The sequence below is a fragment of the Poromitra crassiceps genome, assembly GCF_964638095.1.
Source record: "Poromitra crassiceps genome assembly, chromosome: 13".
In the NCBI taxonomy this organism is placed as follows: Eukaryota; Metazoa; Chordata; class Actinopteri; order Beryciformes; family Melamphaidae; genus Poromitra; species Poromitra crassiceps.
The window spans coordinates 46,427,795-46,447,594 of NC_139644.1; the positions used below are offsets into that span (position 1 = coordinate 46,427,795).

The 19,800-nt window shown below is 47.8% G+C and overlaps 1 protein-coding gene across 1 annotated transcript in view; it reads left to right on the forward strand.

Annotated features, from left to right (window-relative positions):
• Positions 1-19,800, forward strand: part of spns1 (SPNS lysolipid transporter 1, lysophospholipid) — a 42,056-nt gene that overhangs the window by 15,936 nt on the left and 6,320 nt on the right. The window contains exons 9-12 of the mRNA XM_083648798.1: positions 2,659-2,848; positions 4,800-4,865; positions 7,752-7,850; positions 13,244-13,412. Coding sequence (XP_083504924.1) covers positions 2,659-2,848; positions 4,800-4,865; positions 7,752-7,850; positions 13,244-13,412 — 524 coding nt within the window. The remainder of the gene's footprint in view (positions 1-2,658; positions 2,849-4,799; positions 4,866-7,751; positions 7,851-13,243; positions 13,413-19,800) is intronic.

Consider the following 19,800-nt stretch of genomic DNA (forward strand, 5'->3'; position numbering starts at 1 on the left):
CAGTGAGGAGTTTTACCAGCAGGATGTAGTGCGTGCGTGGGAGTCACCTGACAGCGAGGAGTTTTACCTAGTGCGTGCGTGGGAGGATCAAGCCTCTGCCAAGAGGAACATTGACTGAACACTGAATACCTGGCATTGTGCCTTTTGGCATTAAATTGATTGACCTTAATGTAACATATTGACATAAAATATCAGGTTTCAGCAGCTTCAGTCCGTCTCAGCCTTCAGAATCCCATAAAGTTGTTGGCACAGTATTACAGAGAAAGCTTAAGTAGCATCAGAAGGAGAATACTGGAGCACTCAGGTCGTCTTTAGATGGTTTATTATAAGGTGCAGATCAAACACTGACGTTTCGACACTTGCTCTTCTTCAGAGTGAGTTTGCATTGGATTCACAGTGTGTTTGAATGAGGAGCAGATGGGAGGAGCAAGCAATCTGCAAGCTGGCTGCCAAATCATACAATCAATCATCCAACACAACTTACCACCACATTAACAGACCAGCAAAGAATTCACTATTAACTGTCAGATGCAAAAATATATAGCAGCAAGATGACAAATACATTAAAACCAACAATGGTTAGAAAAAGACATTTGAAAAAGTTCAGGAGGTAAATCACTCAACCAGGGTTTTACCTGGTTACACAATACAAGGAAAATACAGTTATTATAGTAAAGTAGATTTAACCTCAAAGACAAACCAACACAGAAATCAGTAGTTTGTCAACTGCAAAAAATATACAGCAGATTGACCAATGTATGTTAAAAACAATATCATGGTAAAGTGCAATTATAGAAAACAGGACAGGTTCCTCATTTAAACCTAAGGGTTCTACTGAGTTCAGCTCATGAATCCAGAAACTCTCTCTTTTGAGTAGTCTGTTCACTATATCACCACCTCTAGTCTTTTGAGTAGTCTGTTCACTATATCACCACCTCTAGTCTTTTGAGTAGTCTGTTCACTATATCACCACCTCTAGTCTTTTGAGTAGTCTGTTCACTATATCACCACCTCTAGGGGAGATCTGGATTTTTTCTATACCCCAAAACTTTAATGAGGCTGGTGAACCATGATTAGCTTTGACATAATGGTGGGCAATTGAGTACCGGTAATCCAGATTTTTTATTACGAATTGCTGCTTTATGTTCTGCTATTCTAATTTGAAGAGCTCTTTTGGTCTGTCCTACATAAATAAGACCACAGGGACATTTTAACATATATATAACATGAGTAGAATTACAGAATTAATAGAGTATTTTTTGCCTGAGCGGGGATGTGAAAAGTGCTTGGTGTCATTCGAGTTTGAACAGTGAACACAGCGTCCACACCTAAAACAGCCAGCAGGTGGCGTGGATAGCCAGGTAGAGGCTGGTGTGGGCTGGAGCATACTGTGAACCACTCTGTCCTTAATAGACTGGGACTTTCTAAAGGAAAAGATGGGTGGCCTGGCCTATCACAGATCACTTTGAAAGTGGGATCACTTCTCAGCACATGCCAGTGTTTTAAAATGACATTCTTCACTTCTCCCACTCTAGGTGAAAACTCTGTAGAGAAACATAAACGTTCAAAGGAAGAGTGTTGTTTTTTTAGCAAGAGGTTGCTCCTGTCTGAGAGCCTGGCTCTTGTATACGCTGTTGAGATGTCAGTTTCATAGTAGCCTCTTTGGAGAAAACGTTGCTTCATGTCTACTGCCTTAGATTGTAATTCTGAATCAGTACTGCAGTTTCTACGTAAACGTAAGAGCTGACCTACTGGTATGTTCTTCAACAAAAGTTTAGGATGGTTACTTTCTGCTCGAAGCAAGATATTTCTACTCAGAGGTTTTCGATATATAGTAGTACATAGGAGATTGTCACTACCCTTGAAAATGGTCATAGAAAATTAACTTTATAAAGGTCAAATCCATTTGTAAAAGAAAGAAAATCTGATGTGGAGTTAACATATAAAACAAAATCATCAAGCTCCTTTTGGGTTCCATTCCATAGGAGAAGGATTTCATCAATATATCGCTTCCAAAGCCTTATTTTAGAGTGGAAAGGATTATTAGAAGGATTATGGATATGTCTTTCCTCCCAAAAACCCATGACAAGACATGCATATGATGAGAAGGCACTACCCATACTGACACCACGTCCTCATGGTGAGAAGGCACTACCCATACTGACACCACGTCCTCATGGTGAGAAGGCACTACCCATACTGACACCGCGTCCTCATGGTGAGAAGGCACTACCCATACTGACACCGCGTCCCTGGAGGAAGAAGGAACCTGCATACTGAAAGAAGTTCTTTGAGAGAATAATCTCTGTAAAGGCAGCAGAAATACATTGGGAGGCTGAATGTTAGAGGGACGGGTGTTCCAATAATGAGTGAGTGCCTCTAGACCAGCAGCATGTGGAATATGGATATATTATATATATAATGTGTATATAAACTTTGCTCATCCAGTGGTGCCAAAATCATATCATCAAAGCTTAAGGACACAGTATTACAAGGGAAGCTTGTGGTTGATCGATATCGTCATATAGCGGTAAAACGTCCCTACTCTGACACCTACTGACTGGCCCAAAGGAGTACTGCATCATTTGACAGTCATGTGTTAGTTTTCAGAGAACAGCGTGGGATCCCTGCTGTGGTTGTGTTTGTCCCTCGCTGCAGCCTGTACTTCGGCATCATCACGTGTGTGACGGGCGTGCTGGGCGTGGCCAGCGGCGTGGAGCTCAGTCGGCGGCTGAAGAAGAGGACGCCGCGGGCCGACCCGCTGGTCTGCGCCGCCGGCCTGCTGCTGTCTGCGCCCTTCCTCTACCTGGCCATCGTCTTCGCCCAGACCAGCACCATCGCCACCTACGTGAGTCTGCATTCTTCTTCACATTTTTCACGTTTCAGCAGTTGGATCTACCACTCTCATCCAGTCCCGTTGTGGTGTAACCACACATTCCTAGATCACCAATGTTACAAACAACCAATAAAGATATCTGGAGTAAGGCTGGACTCAAATGGGTGTTTGAAGGTCATCAGTGTGAAGTACAGTTTAACTGCCAAAATCATCTGCGCCCCCAAATGCCTGCGCAAACGGGATTTGGGCGGTCTTAACTACCAGAATTATTCACAGGCGTGGCTGGCAAGGCTGGGCATTACGTCAATCAAAATCAATCAGATTCCCGTCTCGCAATGGCTGTTTGCACGAGGCATGCAATATGCTGTAATTCTCTCCATGCGTAATAGAGTGTACTCACTCGTGCGAGGACAGAGAGAGCTTATTGACAGATCGTCTGTGGTGCCAACGACCCTCCAGGTTATGAAGGTAAATAGCCTATGTCCATTGTCCAACAAGTTTTCTCAATTCATTTCCCTCTTTGCGATGTGATAAAAGTTTCTCAGTGAGTTATAGTTGATTGCCTCACTGAATTATCTGCTAATACCCAATTTTAGCAGCATAATTTGATGTATTGGCATGGCAAGGCTGTGCTTAAGGACATATCCAAAAGGAATTCTTTTTTGCACTGCGCTCCACAGAGATTATGGTGCGCTCCCAGCGCAGCAGGTATTTGCGCCTAAGAGGTCCTTTTCAAAGCTCTTAGCGCAAAGTAATTGCGTGCTGCTGACGATAGGATAATGCCATCCCCACATTTTAGTGCTGAAACGCCTGCTTTGGCTTGTGTCAGCCAATGCCCAGTACAATAGACCCTTATCACGGGGGCCATTTTGTGCCGAAAAGGCAGGATAAACACAGGTGCAAGCAAAACACTAATGAGGGTTTCCAACTTCCAATCATGGAAGATGGAAACCCTCATTAGTGTTTTGCTTGCACCTGTGTTTATCCTGCCTTTTCGACACAAAATGGCCCCCGTGAGAAGGGTCTATTATCACAGGCATGCGCTTGTGTCCGCCCCCAATTTGCATTGTGCACGGCGTTAAACGAGCACAAACGCTAAATTAGCGCTTTTGGGAAGATAGGGTCCTTTGGGCTTGTTGAAGCAACAGATACCCACCAGTTTTATCTGGTTCTAAATTGTTTTATCTGGTTCTAAATTGTTTTATCTGGTTCTAAATTGTTTTATCTGGTTCTAAATTAGCTTTTATCTCTTCTTACGTGATACACTCTAATTTGCGTCTGTGACACGTGCCGTGAACGTTTCCACATGCCCGCCGAGAATTGCATCCCCAACATATTTCGGGGCTGTTTTAACTTAGAAATCAGGGAGGTCACGTCTACCAGACAATTATATCACTTTTAAACAGTTGCATTTCCGTATAAATCATTACAATATGCTCCCGTGAGGTGGGGATGCTGCCGGCGCTGGGGTGCAAAACTCCATAACACCTGGACACTGGAGCAAGGCAGACTGCTATCTTCCCTGCCTTAAGGCATGTGCAAACAGGTGCGCAAACACATAGGGGATAGCACCTGTCGGAAGATAGGGCCCAAAGTGTTCTGATAGGCTGATGTGGTATTGGAAATTGTATCGACTATAGGGTATTGGTATCAAAGTTAGAAGTTAGAAATTCTAGTATCGTGAGAACCCAGTCTGACCACCCCCACCAACAAACAACAACTAAAAAGTCTTATTTTTATAATGATTTCGAAATGGGAAAAATAAGCCAATCTTCAAAGCTGTAGCCAGCTTTACTTGATTAACGATTCAAATAATTTCCTGACTATCAATATTATAATCAATTTTCTGTTGATTGCCTAATAGGCCTATTGTTTCAGTGCTAGTATAATTGCTGAGTGATTTTAGCAGATAGACATGATGTTTAACATGTAGTGTGAAGTGTTCTGTGTTTTTCCCCGTCAGGTCTTCATCTTCCTGGGAGAGACCTTCCTGTCCATGAACTGGGCCATCGTGGCTGATATCCTGCTGGTGAGAAGCTGCTCTCTGTTTCATCATGTAGGATCATACAGTTTGTGTAGTTAGTGTGTATAGTTAGTTTGTATAATTAGTGTGTATAATTAGTATGTATAATTAGTTTGTATAATTAGTGTGTATATTTAATGTGTATACTTAGTGTGTATAGTTAGTGTGTATATTTAATGTGCATAGTTACTCTGTATAATTAGTGTGTTTAGTTAGCGTGTATAGTTAGCGTGTATAGTTAGTCTGTATAATTAGTTTGTATAATTAGTGTGTATAGTTAAGTGTGTGTATAGTTAAGTATGTATAGTTAGTTTGTATAATTAGTGTGTATAGTTAAGTGTGTATAGTTAGTCTGTATAATTAGTGTGTATAGTTAAGTGTGTGTATAGTTTGTGTGTATACTTAGTCTGCATAATTAGTGTGTATAGTTAGTGTGTATAGTTTGCTATATTTGTGGGGTAACAGAATGTTGTTTTCATGCTACAGAGCATTTTGGGAAGAGTTTAGTTGTTGATTTAGTATTGTCATTTAGTAGTGAGAGTGAAACCCACAATTACAATTGTCATATTTACATGATATCTGATTGGGATAATGTCAAAAGAATGAAATTACAGTGAAATTAAGACAAAAGAAAATAGAGACCATCTTGCGATGGGATCACACCAGCCGCAACTTTAAATGAGTGTCGACCAGGGGCGTAAAGTGGGCGGGGGCATGGAGGCCAGGGGCGTAAAGTGGGCGGGGGCATGGAGGCCAGGGGCGTAAAGTGGGCGGGGGCATGGAGGCCAGGGGCGTAAAGTGGGCGGGGGCATGGAGGCCAGGTGCGTAAAGGGGGCGGGGGCATGGAGGCCAGGGGCGTAAAGGGGGCGGGGGCATGGAGGTCAGGGGCGTAAAGTGGGCGGGGGCATGGAGGCCAGGGGCGTAAAGTGGGCGGGGGCATGGAGGCCAGGGGCGTAAAGGGGGCGGGGGCATGGAGGCCAGGGGCGTAAAGGGGGCGGGGGCATGGAGGCCAGGGGCGTAAAGGGGGCGGGGGCATGGAGGCCAGGGGCGTAAAGGGGGCGGGGGCATGGAGGCCAGGGGCGTAAAGGGGGCGGGGGCATGGAGGTCAGGGGCGTAAAGTGGGCGGGGGCATGGAGGCCAGGGGCGTAAAGTGGGCGGGGGCATGGAGGCCAGGGGCGTAAAGTGGGCGGGGCATGGAGGCCAGGGGCGTAAAGTGGGCGGGGCATGGAGGCCAGGTGCGTAAAGGGGGCGGGGGCATGGAGGCCAGGGGCGTAAAGGGGGCGGGGGCATGGAGGTCAGGGGCGTAAAGTGGGCGGGGGCATGGAGGCCAGGGGCGTAAAGTGGGCGGGGGCATGGAGGCCAGGGGCGTAAAGGGGGCGGGGGCATGGAGGCCAGGGGCGTAAAGGGGGCGGGGGCATGGAGGCCAGGGGCGTAAAGGGGGCGGGGGCATGGAGGCCAGGGGCGTAAAGGGGGCGGGGGCATGGAGGCCAGGGGCGTAAAGGGGGCGGGGGCATGGAGGTCAGGGGCGTAAAGTGGCCGGGGGCATGGAGGCCAGGGGCGTAAAGTGGGCGGGGGCATGGAGGCCAGGGGCGTAAAGGGGGCGGGGGCATGGAGGTCAGGGGCGTAAAGGGGGCGGGGGCATGGAGGCCAGGGGCGTAAAGTGGGCGGGGGCATGGAGGTCAGGGGCGTAAAGTGGGCGGGGGCATGGAGGCCAGGGGCGTAAAGGGGGCGGGGGCATGGAGGTCAGGGGCGTAAAGTGGGCGGGGGCATGGAGGCCAGGGGCGTAAAGTGGGCGGGGGCATGGAGGCCAGGGGCGTAAAGGGGGCGGGGGCATGGAGGCCAGGGGTGTAAAGGGGGCGGGGGCATGGAGGCCAGGGGCGTAAAGGGGGCGGGGGCATGGAGGCCAGGTGCGTAAAGGGGGCGGGGGCATGGAGGCCAGGGGCGTAAAGGGGGCGGGGGCATGGAGGCCAGGGGCGTAAAGGGGGCGGGGCATGGAGGCCAGGGGCGTAAAGTGGGCGGGGCATGGAGGCCAGGGGCGTAAAGTGGGCGGGGCATGGAGGCCAGGGAGGCCAGCCCCCTTGCTCAGATCACACCCATTTTCAAACTTGGCCTTCATTTTGATGCCAACTACACTCCTGTAAGTGAGTTTTTTCCCCTAGGTGAAACGCGGGATGAACACGCCCCGAACTCATTTGATTGGTCGCCGCCACTGCTTCTTCCTGAAAACGTAAAAAAATAAGTAAAAAAAAGATGTGGTTAAGATTAGGGTTAGGGTTTTCTTATTTAACCGCGAGCAGACCCAGACCCCAACCCTAAGCACGTTGTTGTACTTGCCTAACCCTAATGTTTTAAAATACTTAACATGCTTGTTAAAAAGATTGGAAGAGACAAGCGCCTTTCCCATTAAGCTATGAGCTTTTCTTGCTGCACGTTTTCAGGAAGAAGCAGTTGCGGCGACCAATCAAATGAGTTTGGGGCGTGGTCATCCCGTGTAATTCTTTGTGACTGCACCTTTCACAGTTTTGACGCTATCCCGTTCACAAACAGACAAGCAGACAAACACCTGGCAAATGACTCAAAACAGCTTCTGTGGTAGTTCCCCTTACAACAGGTGTCTCCTACACCACATTTTGCCATGATGACACACACGCATGCACACACACACACACACACACACACACACACACACACACACACACACACACACACACACACACACACACACACTCACAAGGTGATAACAATACCAGCCAATACCTGCTAATGAAATAAATGTAGTCAGACATCAGCTGTTTGCCAGCTTTAGAAGTGCTGGTGCTTCTCTGGTTTGTCTTCATGTGAATGGAACAGCTTTGATGTTAGTCATGCTTTCACTCTCACCTCCCCCCTCAGTACGTGGTGGTTCCTACCCGTCGCTCCACGGCCGAGGCCTTCCAGATCGTTCTCTCCCATCTACTAGGAGACGCAGGCAGTCCCTACCTCATAGGAGTGGTAAGTCACACACACACAGGCAGTCCCTACCTCATAGGAGAGGTAAGTCACACACACACAGGCACACAGGCAGTCCCTACCTCATAGGAGTGGTAAGTCACACACTCACACAGGCAGTCCCTACCTCATAGGAGAGGTAAGGCACACACTCACACAGGCAGTCCCTACCTCATAGGAGAGGTAAGGCACACACACTCACACAGGCAGTCCCTACCTCATAGGAGTGGTGAGGCACACACACTCACACAGGCAGTCCCTACCTCATAGGAGAGGTAAGTGACACACACACAGGCAGGCCCTACCTCATAGGAGAGGTAAGTCACACACTCACACAGGCAGTCCCTACCTCATAGGAGTGGTGAGGCACACACACTCACACAGGCAGTCCCTACCTCATAGGAGTGGTAAGTCACACACACTCACACAGGCAGTCCCTACCTCATAGGAGAGGTAAGTCACACACTCACACAGGCAGTCCCTACCTCATAGGAGTGGTAAGTCACACACACTCACACAGGCAGTCCCTACCTCATAGGAGAGGTGAGGCACACACACTCACACAGGCAGTCCCTACCTCATAGGAGAGGTGAGGCACACACACTCACACAGGCAGTCCCTACCTCATAGGAGTGGTAAGTCACACACACTCACACAGGCAGTCCCTACCTCATAGGAGTGGTAAGTCACACACACTCACACAGGCAGTCCCTACCTCATAGGAGAGGTAAGTCACACACTCACAGGCAGTCCCTACCTCATAGGAGTGGTGAGGCACACACACTCACACAGGCAGTCCCTACCTCATAGGAGTGGTGAGGCACACACACTCACACAGGCAGTCCCTACCTCATAGGAGAGGTAAGTCACACACTCACAGGCAGTCCCTACCTCATAGTAGTGGTGAGGCACACACACTCACACAGGCAGTCCCTACCTCATAGGAGTGGTGAGGCACACACACGCAAACACACACACTCAAACACACACAGACACACACACACACAGACACACACTAGTCTATATCTTTCAATGCTCCTTATCAGAGTGAAACTAGCTGTATTTGCCAGGCGTGCACTTCACACTGTACAGGAAGTCATTTTGGCCTGCTGTCAGTGATGATATTTAAATGCCATGTCACAGTTTGGTGCTGACACATAAGGAGTGATGATATTTAAATGCCATGTCACAGTTTGGTGCTGACACATAAGGAGAGCAGCACCTCCAAGTCGACAGTCGGTGTCTGACGTGTTTTACCATTCTGGTTTGTTTGGAATAAACAGAAGAAGAAGAGCTGCGTTAGTTAGCATGAGCCGCACGATAGCCAGCCACCTTTTTTATTTCAATATGACGTTTGACATACAGTTTCTACTGTACATGTACCTTTTTATTATGCCTCCGCTGGCGATAGCCAGGCCGGTAGCATTATGGATTCGGGTTGTCCGTACGTACGTCGTTAGTACGTGTTCGTTAGTGCGATATCTGAGGAACGCCTTGACGGAGTTTCATCAAATTTGCCTCAAACGTCGACTTGGACTCAAGGATGAACTGATTAGATTTTGGTGCTCAAAGGTCAAAGTTCAAGGTCACTGTGACCTGATGAACGCCATTCCCAAGTTCGTTAACGCGATCTCAGGAACAGCTTGATGGAATTTCTTTCAAATTGGCTCAAAAATGAAAGCGAGACTAAGGTCACTGTGACCTCATGAACGCCATTTTCAAACTTGTTAACGCGATATCTCAAGAACGCCTTGACGGAATTTCTTCCAATTTGCCTCAAACGTCCACTTGGACTCGAGGATGAACTGATTACATTTTGGTGGTCAAAGTCCAACGTTCCTGTGACATCATGACCACTCGTTTCATGCTCGTTGACGTGATATCTCAGGAACGCCTGATGGAATTTCATCTAATTTGCCTCAAACGTCCATTTGGACTCGAGGATGAACTGATTACATTTTGGTGGTCAAAGGTCAAGGTCACTGTGACGTCACAAACTCCATTTTCAAGCTCGGTAACGGCATATCTCAGAAACACCTTGACGAAATGTCTTCACATTTGGCTCAAACATCAAAGTCTGGACAGACATTGATGTCGACTGCTCACTTGTTGGCGGAGTCATATATCCGCGGTGCGGTCGTTATAGTTTCAATATGGCGTTTGACATACAGTTCCTACAGTACATGTACCTTTTTTATTTCAATATGACAGATTAGGTGTAAATACTGTAAACACATGAGACCACAGTGAAGGCGATTGGTCACCTCTGTCTCACTCTGTGGTGTTTCTTATTCGCACTAAGATTACCACAGAGAGATAGAGGCGATGTCTCACTCTGTGGTGTTTCTTATTTGCACTAAGATTACCACAGAGAGATAGAGGCGATGTCTCACTCTGTGCTGTTCTTATTTGCACTAAGATTACCACAGAGAGATAGAGGCGATGTCTCACTCTGGTGTTTCTTATTCACACTAAGATTAGCACAGAGAGATAGAGGCGATGTCTCACTCTGTGCTGTTCTTATTCACACTAAGATTAGCACAGAGAGATAGAGGCGATGTCTCACTCTGTGCTGTTCTTATTTGCACTAAGTTTACCACAGAGAGATAGAGGTGATGTCTCACTCTGTGCTGTTCTTATTTGCACTAAGATTACCACAGAGAGATAGAGGCGATGTCTCACTCTGTGCTGTTCTTATTCGCACTAAGATTACCACAGAGAGATAGAGGCGATGTCTCACTCTGTGGTGTTTCTTATTCGCACTAAGATTACCACAGAGAGATAGAGGCGATGTCTCACTCTGTGCTGTTCTTATTTGCACTAAGATTACCACAGAGAGATAGAGGTGATGTCTCACTCTGTGCTGTTCTTATTCGCACTAAGATTACCACAGAGAGATAGAGGCGATGTCTCACTCTGTGGTGTTTCTTATTCGCACTAAGATTACCACAGAGAGATAGAGGCGATGTCTCACTCTGTGCTGTTCTTATTTGCACTAAGATTACCACAGAGAGATAGAGGCGATGTCTCACTCTGTGCTGTTCTTATTCGCACTAAGATTACCACAGAGAGATAGAGGCGATGTCTCACTCTGTGCTGTTCTTATTTGCACTAAGATTACCACAGAGAGATAGAGGTGATGTCTCACTCTGTGGTGTTTCTTATTTGCACTAAGATTACCACAGAGAGATAGAGGCGATGTCTCACTCTGTGCTGTTCTTATTTGCACTAAGATTACCACAGAGAGATAGAGGCGATGTCTCACTCTGGTGTTTCTTATTCACACTAAGATTAGCACAGAGAGATAGAGGCGATGTCTCACTCTGTGGTGTTTCTTATTCGCACTAAGATTACCACAGAGAGATAGAGGCGATGTCTCACTCTGTGGTGTTTCTTATTCGCACTAAGATTACCACAGAGAGATAGAGGCGATGTCTCACTCTGTGGTGTTTCTTATTCGCACTAAGATTACCACAGAGAGATAGAGGCGATGTCTCACTCTGTGCTGTTCTTATTCGCACTAAGATTACCACAGAGAGATAGAGGCGATGTCTCACTCTGTGGTGTTCTTATTCACACTAAGATTACCACAGAGAGATAGAGGCGATGTCTCACTCTGTGCTGTTCTTATTCGCACTAACATTACCACAGAGAGATAGAGGCGATGTCTCACTCTGTGCTGTTCTTATTCGCACTAAGATTACCACAGAGAGATAGAGGCGATGTCTCACTCTGTGCTGTTCTTATTCACACTAAGATTACCACAGAGAGATAGAGGCGATGTCTCACTCTGTGCTGTTCTTATTTGCACTAAGATTACCACAGAGAGATGGAGGCGATGTCTCACTCTGTGCTGTTCTTATTTGCACTAAGATTACCACAGAGAGATAGAGGCGATGTCTCACTCTGTGCTGTTCTTATTCACACTAAGATTACCACAGAGAGATAGAGGCGATGTCTCACTCTGTGCTGTTGTTATTCACACTAAGATTACCACAGAGAGATAGAGGCGATGTCTCACTCTGTGCTGTTCTTATTCACACTAAGATTACCACAGAGAGATAGAGGCGATGTCTCACTCTGTGCTGTTCTTATTTGCACTAAGATTACCACAGAGCGATAGAGGCGATGTCTCACTCTGTGCTGTTCTTATTCGCACTAAGATTACCACAGAGAGATGGAGGCGATGTCTCACTCTGTGCTGTTCTTATTCACACTAAGATTACCACAGAGCGATAGAGGCGATGTCTCTCTCACGCAGACTCTCATTGGTGTTGTCAACAGGATAAACTACTTTCACTGGCCATTTATCGGTTTTGCAGTAAGTTATAAACCTACTGCATAACTCCCACAAGGTAACAAATTATTCTAATGATATGGTCAAATCCTTTTGTATAAAGTTAGTTACTTACATTTGTATGTGAACTGGTCGCTGTCAGTCGCCGGCGTTGTTGCCGTCGTTTAGGCTTGTGACGTTGCAAATAATTGTGGGAGCAAAGTGACCATCGTCTTATTCACTTCCAAATGGGCCGTCACATAGGGCCCTTTAAAGGGGCGTGTTTTACACACTTTAGATTTGGAATGCCCTGCAATATGGCGGTGCTGGGCGTTGCCCTGATCGTGTTCACTGTAAAGTGTATTGAACCGCCAAATCCCATTGGACTGACAGAATTCTGAGTGCAAGTTTAGCATGAATAAACGTTACCTCTTGTCTTAGGTTTGCCTTTCGTGTGTTCTGTGTTTACATTATTGCAATCAGTCATAAAAAAAAAAAAAAACATAATCTTGTACACTTTATTCTGCTTTCATGGAATAATTTGCTACATCGCCTTTCTTAGCACACAGTGGACTAGAATAGATCCTGAAATCCCCCTATGTACTGAATATAGAATCAATTTGGAACCGGCAATCGTTCCAAAACGAAAATCGATTTTGTATAGACGGTTTTCACAGAATTGTGTGACGTGGCGTGCCCTAAACCCTAAACCCTAAACCCTAAACGTGTCCTAAACCCCTCTTAGCTGTTGTAAAATCGTATCGCTTGATTTTAAACCGAGCTCATTTCCTGTCCGCTATTGTATTAGCAAACCCTGCAACAGGAAGTAAGCTAGGGGCCATTTACAATGTTTATGTTTTCAAGTTAAAACGGTCTATCCCAGTCGTGACGTGAGCCCAGGAATTTGAATGGAATAGATCCCGGACATACCCAAGGATTCACACCCCTAATTATTAGGTGCAGATTCAGTTTGTGCTTTGTTTTAATTTCACGTTCGGGCAGCAGCAGAACATGACGGGCTATATCCACTACCTCCTCCTCAAGTATCCTCATGTGCTGTGACTGTAATCAAACCTCCTTCATTGAGTCTTCCCTGCTCCTCTCTGTCTGCGCCTGGCAGGTGTCTGACTCCCTGAGGAAGACAGACTCGTACCTGTGGCAGTTCCGCTCCCTGCAGATCTCCCTGCTGCTCTGCTCCTTCGTGGCAGTGGTGGGCGGGGCTTTCTTCCTCGCCACAGCCCTCTTCATCGAGAACGACCGCCATCGCGCCGAGAACTACGTCCCGTCAGGTGAGGCTGTGAGACACCACATATGAGACAGTGAGCCGTCACATGAGGCAGAGTGAGCCATGAGGGTTCACATGAGACAGAGTGAGCCATGAGGGTTCATATGAGACAGAGTGAGCCATGAGGGTTCATATGAGACAGAGTGAGCCATGAGGGTTCATATGAGACAGAGTGAGCCATGAGGGTTCATATGAGACAGAGTGAGCCATGAGGGTTCATATGAGACAGAGTGAGCCATGAGGGTTCATATGAGACAGAGTGAGCCATGAGGGTTCATATGAGACAGAGTGAGCCATGAGGGTTCATATGAGACAGAGTGAGCCATGAGGGTTCATATGAGACAGAGTGAGCCATGAGAGTTCATATGAGACAGAGTGAGCCATGAGGGTTCATATGAGGCAGAGTGAGCCATGAGGGTTGATATGAGGCAGAGTGAGCCATGAGGGTTGATATGAGGCAGAGTGAGCCATGAGGGTTGATATGAGGCAGAGTGAGCCATGAGGGTTCATATGAGGCAGAGTGAGCCATGAGGGTTCATATGAGGCAGAGTGAGCCATGAGGGTTGATATGAGGCAGAGTGAGCCATGAGGGTTGATATGAGGCAGAGTGAGCCATGAGGGTTGATATGAGGCAGAGTGAGCCATGAGGGTTTATATGAGACAGAGTGAGCCATGAGGGTTCATATGAGACAGAGTGAGCCATGAGGGTTCATATGAGGCAGAGTGAGCCATGAGGGTTGATATGAGACAGAGTGAGCCATGAGGGTTCATATGAGACAGAGTGAGCCATGAGGGTTGATATGAGGCAGAGTGAGCCACGAGGGTTCATATGAGACAGAGTGAGCCATGAGGGTTGATATGAGGCAGAGTGAGCCATGAGGGTTCATATGAGACAGAGTGAGCCATGAGGGTTCATATGAGACAGAGTGAGCCATGAGGGTTGATATGAGGCAGAGTGAGCCATGAGGGTTCATATGAGACAGAGTGAGCCATGAGGGTTCATATGAGACAGAGTGAGCCATGAGGGTTGATATGAGACAGAGTGAGCCACGAGGGTTCATATGAGACAGAGTGAGCCATGAGGGTTGATATGAGGCAGAGTGAGCCATGAGGGTTCATATGAGACAGAGTGAGCCACGAGGGTTCATATGAGACAGAGTGAGCCATGAGGGTTCATATGAGACAGAGTGAGCCATGAGGGTTGATATGAGGCAGAGTGAGCCATGAGGGTTGATATGAGACAGAGTGAGCCACGAGGGTTCATATGAGACAGAGTGAGCCATGAGGGTTCATATGAGACAGAGTGAGCCATGAGGGTTGATATGAGGCAGAGTGAGCCATGAGGGTTCATATGAGGCAGAGTGAGCCATGAGGGTTCATATGAGACAGAGTGAGCCATGAGGGTTCATATGAGACAGAGTGAGCCACGAGGGTTCATATGAGGCAGAGTGAGCCACGAGGGTTCATATGAGGCAGAGTGAGCCATGAGGGTTCATATGAGACAGAGTGAGCCATGAGGGTTCATATGAGACAGAGTGAGCCATGAGGGTTCATATGAGACAGAGCCATGAGGGTTCATATGAGTCAGAGTGAGCCATGAGGGTTCATATGAGACAGAGTGAGCCATGAGGGTTCATATGAGGCAGAGTGAGCCATGAAGGTTCATATGAGGCAGAGTGAGCCATGAGGGTTCATATGAGACAGAGTGAGCCATGAGGGTTCACATGAGACAGAGTGAGCCATGAGGGTTCATATGAGACAGAGTGAGCCATGAGGGTTCATATGAGACAGAGTGAGCCACGAGGGTTCATATGAGGCAGAGTGAGCCATGAGGGTTCATATGAGACAGAGTGAGCCACGAGGGTTCATATGAGACAGAGTGAGCCATGAGGGTTCATATGAGACAGAGCCATGAGGGTTCATATGAGACAGAGTGAGCCATGAGGGTTCATATGAGACAGAGTGAGCCATGAGGGTTCATATGAGTCAGAGCCATGAGGGTTCATATGAGACAGAGTGAGCCATGAGGGTTCATATGAGTCAGAGCCATGAGGGTTCATATGAGACAGAGCCATGAGGGTTCATATGAGACAGAGCCATGAGGGTTCATATGAGTCAGAGCCATGAGGGTTCATATGAGACAGAGCCATGAGGGTTCATATGAGTCAGAGCCATGAGGGTTCATATGAGACAGAGCCATGAGGGTTCATATGAGGCAGAGTGAGCCATGAGGGTTCATATGAGACAGAGTGAGCCATGAGGGTTCACATGAGACAGAGTGAGCCATGAGGGTTCATATGAGACAGAGTGAGCCATGAGGGTTCATATGAGACAGAGTGAGCCACGAGGGTTCATATGAGACAGAGCCATGAGGGTTCATATGAGACAGAGTGAGCCATGAGGGTTCATATGAGTCAGAGCCACGAGGGTTCATATGAGGCAGAGTGAGCCATGAGGGTTCATATGAGACAGAGTGAGCCATGAGGGTTCACATGAGACAGAGTGAGCCATGAGGGTTCATATGAGACAGAGTGAGCCATGAGGGTTCATATGAGACAGAGTGAGCCATGAGGGTTCATATGAGACAGAGTGAGCCATGAGGGTTCATATGAGTCAGAGCCACGAGGGTTCATATGAGGCAGAGTGAGCCATGAGGGTTCATATGAGACAGAGTGAGCCACGAGGGTTCATATGAGGCAGAGTGAGCCATGAGGGTTCATATGAGACAGAGTGAGCCATGAGGGTTCATATGAGACAGAGTGAGCCATGAGGGTTCATATGAGACAGAGTGAGCCATGAGGGTTCACATGAGACAGAGTGAGCCATGAGGGTTCATATGAGGCAGAGTGAGCCATGAGGGTTCATATGAGACAGAGTGAGCCATGAGGGTTCATATGAGGCCAAGTGAGCCATGAGGGTTCATATGAGACAGAGTGAGCCATGAGGGTTCACATGAGACAGAGTGAGCCATGAGGGTTCATATGAGACAGAGTGAGCCATGAGGGTTCACATGAGACAGAGTGAGCCATGAGGGTTCACATGAGACAGAGTGAGCCATGAGGGTTCATATGAGTCAGAGCCACGAGGGTTCATATGAGGCAGAGTGAGCCATGAGGGTTCATATGAGACAGAGTGAGCCATGAGGGTTCATATGAGGCAGAGTGAGCCATGAGGGTTCATATGAGACAGAGTGAGCCATGAGGGTTCACATGAGACAGAGTGAGGCAGAGTGAGCCATGAGGGTTCACATGAGACAGAGTGAGCCATGAGGGTTCATATGAGACAGAGTGAGCCATGAGGGTTCACATGAGACAGAGTGAGCCATGAGGGTTCACATGAGACAGAGTGAGCCATGAGGGTTCACATGAGACAGAGTGAGCCATGAGGGTTCATATGAGACAGAGTGAGCCATGAGGGTTCATATGAGACAGAGTGAGCCATGAGGGTTCATATGAGACAGAGTGAGCCATGAGGGTTCACATGAGACAGAGTGAGCCATGAGGGTTCACATGAGACAGAGTGAGCCATGAGGGTTCATATGAGTCAGAGCCACGAGGGTTCATATGAGGCAGAGTGAGCCATGAGGGTTCATATGAGACAGAGTGAGCCATGAGGGTTCATATGAGGCAGAGTGAGCCATGAGGGTTCATATGAGACAGAGTGAGCCATGAGGGTTCATATGAGACAGAGTGAGCCATGAGGGTTCATATGAGGCAGAGTGAGCCATGAGGGTTCATATGAGACAGAGTGAGCCATGAGGGTTCATATGAGACAGAGTGAGCCATGAGGGTTCATATGAGACAGAGTGAGCCATGAGGGTTCATATGAGACAGAGTGAGCCATGAGGGTTCATATGAGACAGAGTGAGCCATGAGGGTTTATATGAGGCAGAGTGAGCCATGAGGGTTCATATGAGACAGAGTGAGCCATAAGGGTTCATATGAGACAGAGTGAGCCATAAGGGTTCATATGAGGCAGAGTGAGCCACGAGGGTTCATATGAGACAGAGTGAGCCATGAGGGTTGATATGAGGCAGAGTGAGCCATGAGGGTTGATATGAGGCAGAGTGAGCCACGAGGGTTGATATGAGGCAGAGTGAGCCATGAGGGTTCACATGAGACAGAGTGAGCCACGAGGGTTCATATGAGACAGAGTGAGCCATGAGGGTTCATATGAGACAGAGTGAGCCATGAGGGTTGATATGAGACAGAGTGAGCCATGAGGGTTGATATGAGGCAGAGTGAGCCATGAGGGTTGATATGAGACAGAGTGAGCCATGAGGGTTCATATGAGGCAGAGTGAGCCACGAGGGTTCATATGAGACAGAGTGAGCCATGAGGGTTCATATGAGACAGAGTGAGCCATGAGGGTTCATATGAGACAGAGTAAGCCATGAGGGTTCATATGAGACAGAGTGAGCCATGAGGGTTCATATGAGACAGAGTAAGCCATGAGGGTTGATATGAGACAGAGTGAGCCATGAGGGTTCATATGAGGCAGAGTGAGCCATGAGGGTTCATATGAGACAGAGTGAGCCATGAGGGTTGATATGAGGCAGAGTGAGCCATGAGGGTTGATATGAGGCAGAGTGAGCCATGAGGGTTCATATGAGGCAGAGTGAGCCATGAGGGTTCATATGAGACAGAGTGAGCCATGAGGGTTCATATGAGTCAGAGTGAGCCATGAGGGTTCATATGAGACAGAGTGAGCCACGAGGGTTCATATGAGGCAGAGTGAGCCACGAGGGTTCATATGAGGCAGAGTGAGCCATGAGGGTTGATATGAGACAGAGTGAGCCATGAGGGTTCATATGAGACAGAGTGAGCCATGAGGGTTCATATGAGGCAGAGTGAGCCATGAGGGTTCATATGAGACAGAGTGAGCCATGAGGGTTCATATGAGACAGAGTGAGCCATGAGGGTTCATATGAGACAGAGCCATGAGGGTTCATATGAGACAGAGCCATGAGGGTTCATATGAGACAGAGCCATGAGGGTTCATATGAGACAGAGCCATGAGGGTTCATATGAGACAGAGCCATGAGGGTTCATATGAGACAGAGCCATGAGGGTTCATATGAGGCAGAGTGAGCCACGAGGGTTCATATGAGACAGAGCCATGAGGGTTCATATGAGACAGAGTGAGCCATGAGAGTTCATATGAGACAGAGCCATGAGGGTTCATATGAGTCAGAGCCATGAGGGTTCATATGAGACAGAGCCATGAGGGTTCATATGAGGCAGAGCCACGAGGGTTCATATGAGGCAGAGTGAGCCATGAGGGTTCATATGAGACAGAGTGAGCCATGAGGGTTCACATGAGACAGAGTGAGCCATGAGGGTTCATATGAGACAGAGTGAGCCATGAGGGTTCATATGAGTCAGAGCCACGAGGGTTCATATGAGGCAGAGTGAGCCACGAGGGTTCATATGAGGCAGAGTGAGCCATGAGGGTTCATATGAGACAGAGTGAGCCATGAGGGTTCATATGAGACAGAGTGAGCCATGAGGGTTCATATGAGACAGAGTGAGCCATGAGGGTTCACATGAGACAGAGTGAGCCATGAGGGTTCATATGAGGCAGAGTGAGCCACGAGGGTTCATATGAGGCAGAGTGAGCCATGAGGGTTCATATGAGACAGAGTGAGCCATGAGGGTTCATATGAGACAGAGTGAGCCATGAGGGTTCACATGAGACAGAGTGAGCCATGAGGGTTCATATGAGACAGAGTGAGCCATGAGGGTTCATATGAGACAGAGTGAGCCATGAGGGTTCATATGAGACAGAGTGAGCCATGAGGGTTCATATGAGTCAGAGCCATGAGGGTTCATATGAGTCAGAGCCATGAGGGTTCATATGAGTCAGAGTGAGCCATGAGGGTTCATATGAGTCAGAGCCATGAGGGTTCATATGAGACAGAGTGAGCCATGAGGGTTCATATGAGTCAGAGCCATGAGGGTTCATATGAGACAGAGTGAGCCATGAGGGTTCATATGAGACAGAGTGAGCCATGAGGGTTCATATGAGACAGAGTGAGCCATGAGGGTTCATATGAGTCAGAGCCATGAGGGTTCATATGAGTCAGAGCCATGAGGGTTCATATGAGTCAGAGCCATGAGGGTTCATATGAGACAGAGCCATGAGGGTTCATATGAGGCAGAGTGAGCCACGAGGGTTCATATGAGACAGAGTGAGCCATGAGGGTTCATATGAGGCAGAGTGAGCCATGAGGGTTCATATGAGGCAGAGTGAGCCATGAGGGTTCATATGAGTCAGAGCCATGAGAGTTCATATGAGACAGAGCCATGAGGGTTCATATGAGTCAGAGCCACGAGGGTTCATATGAGGCAGAGTGAGCCATGAGGGTTCATATGAGACAGAGTGAGCCATGA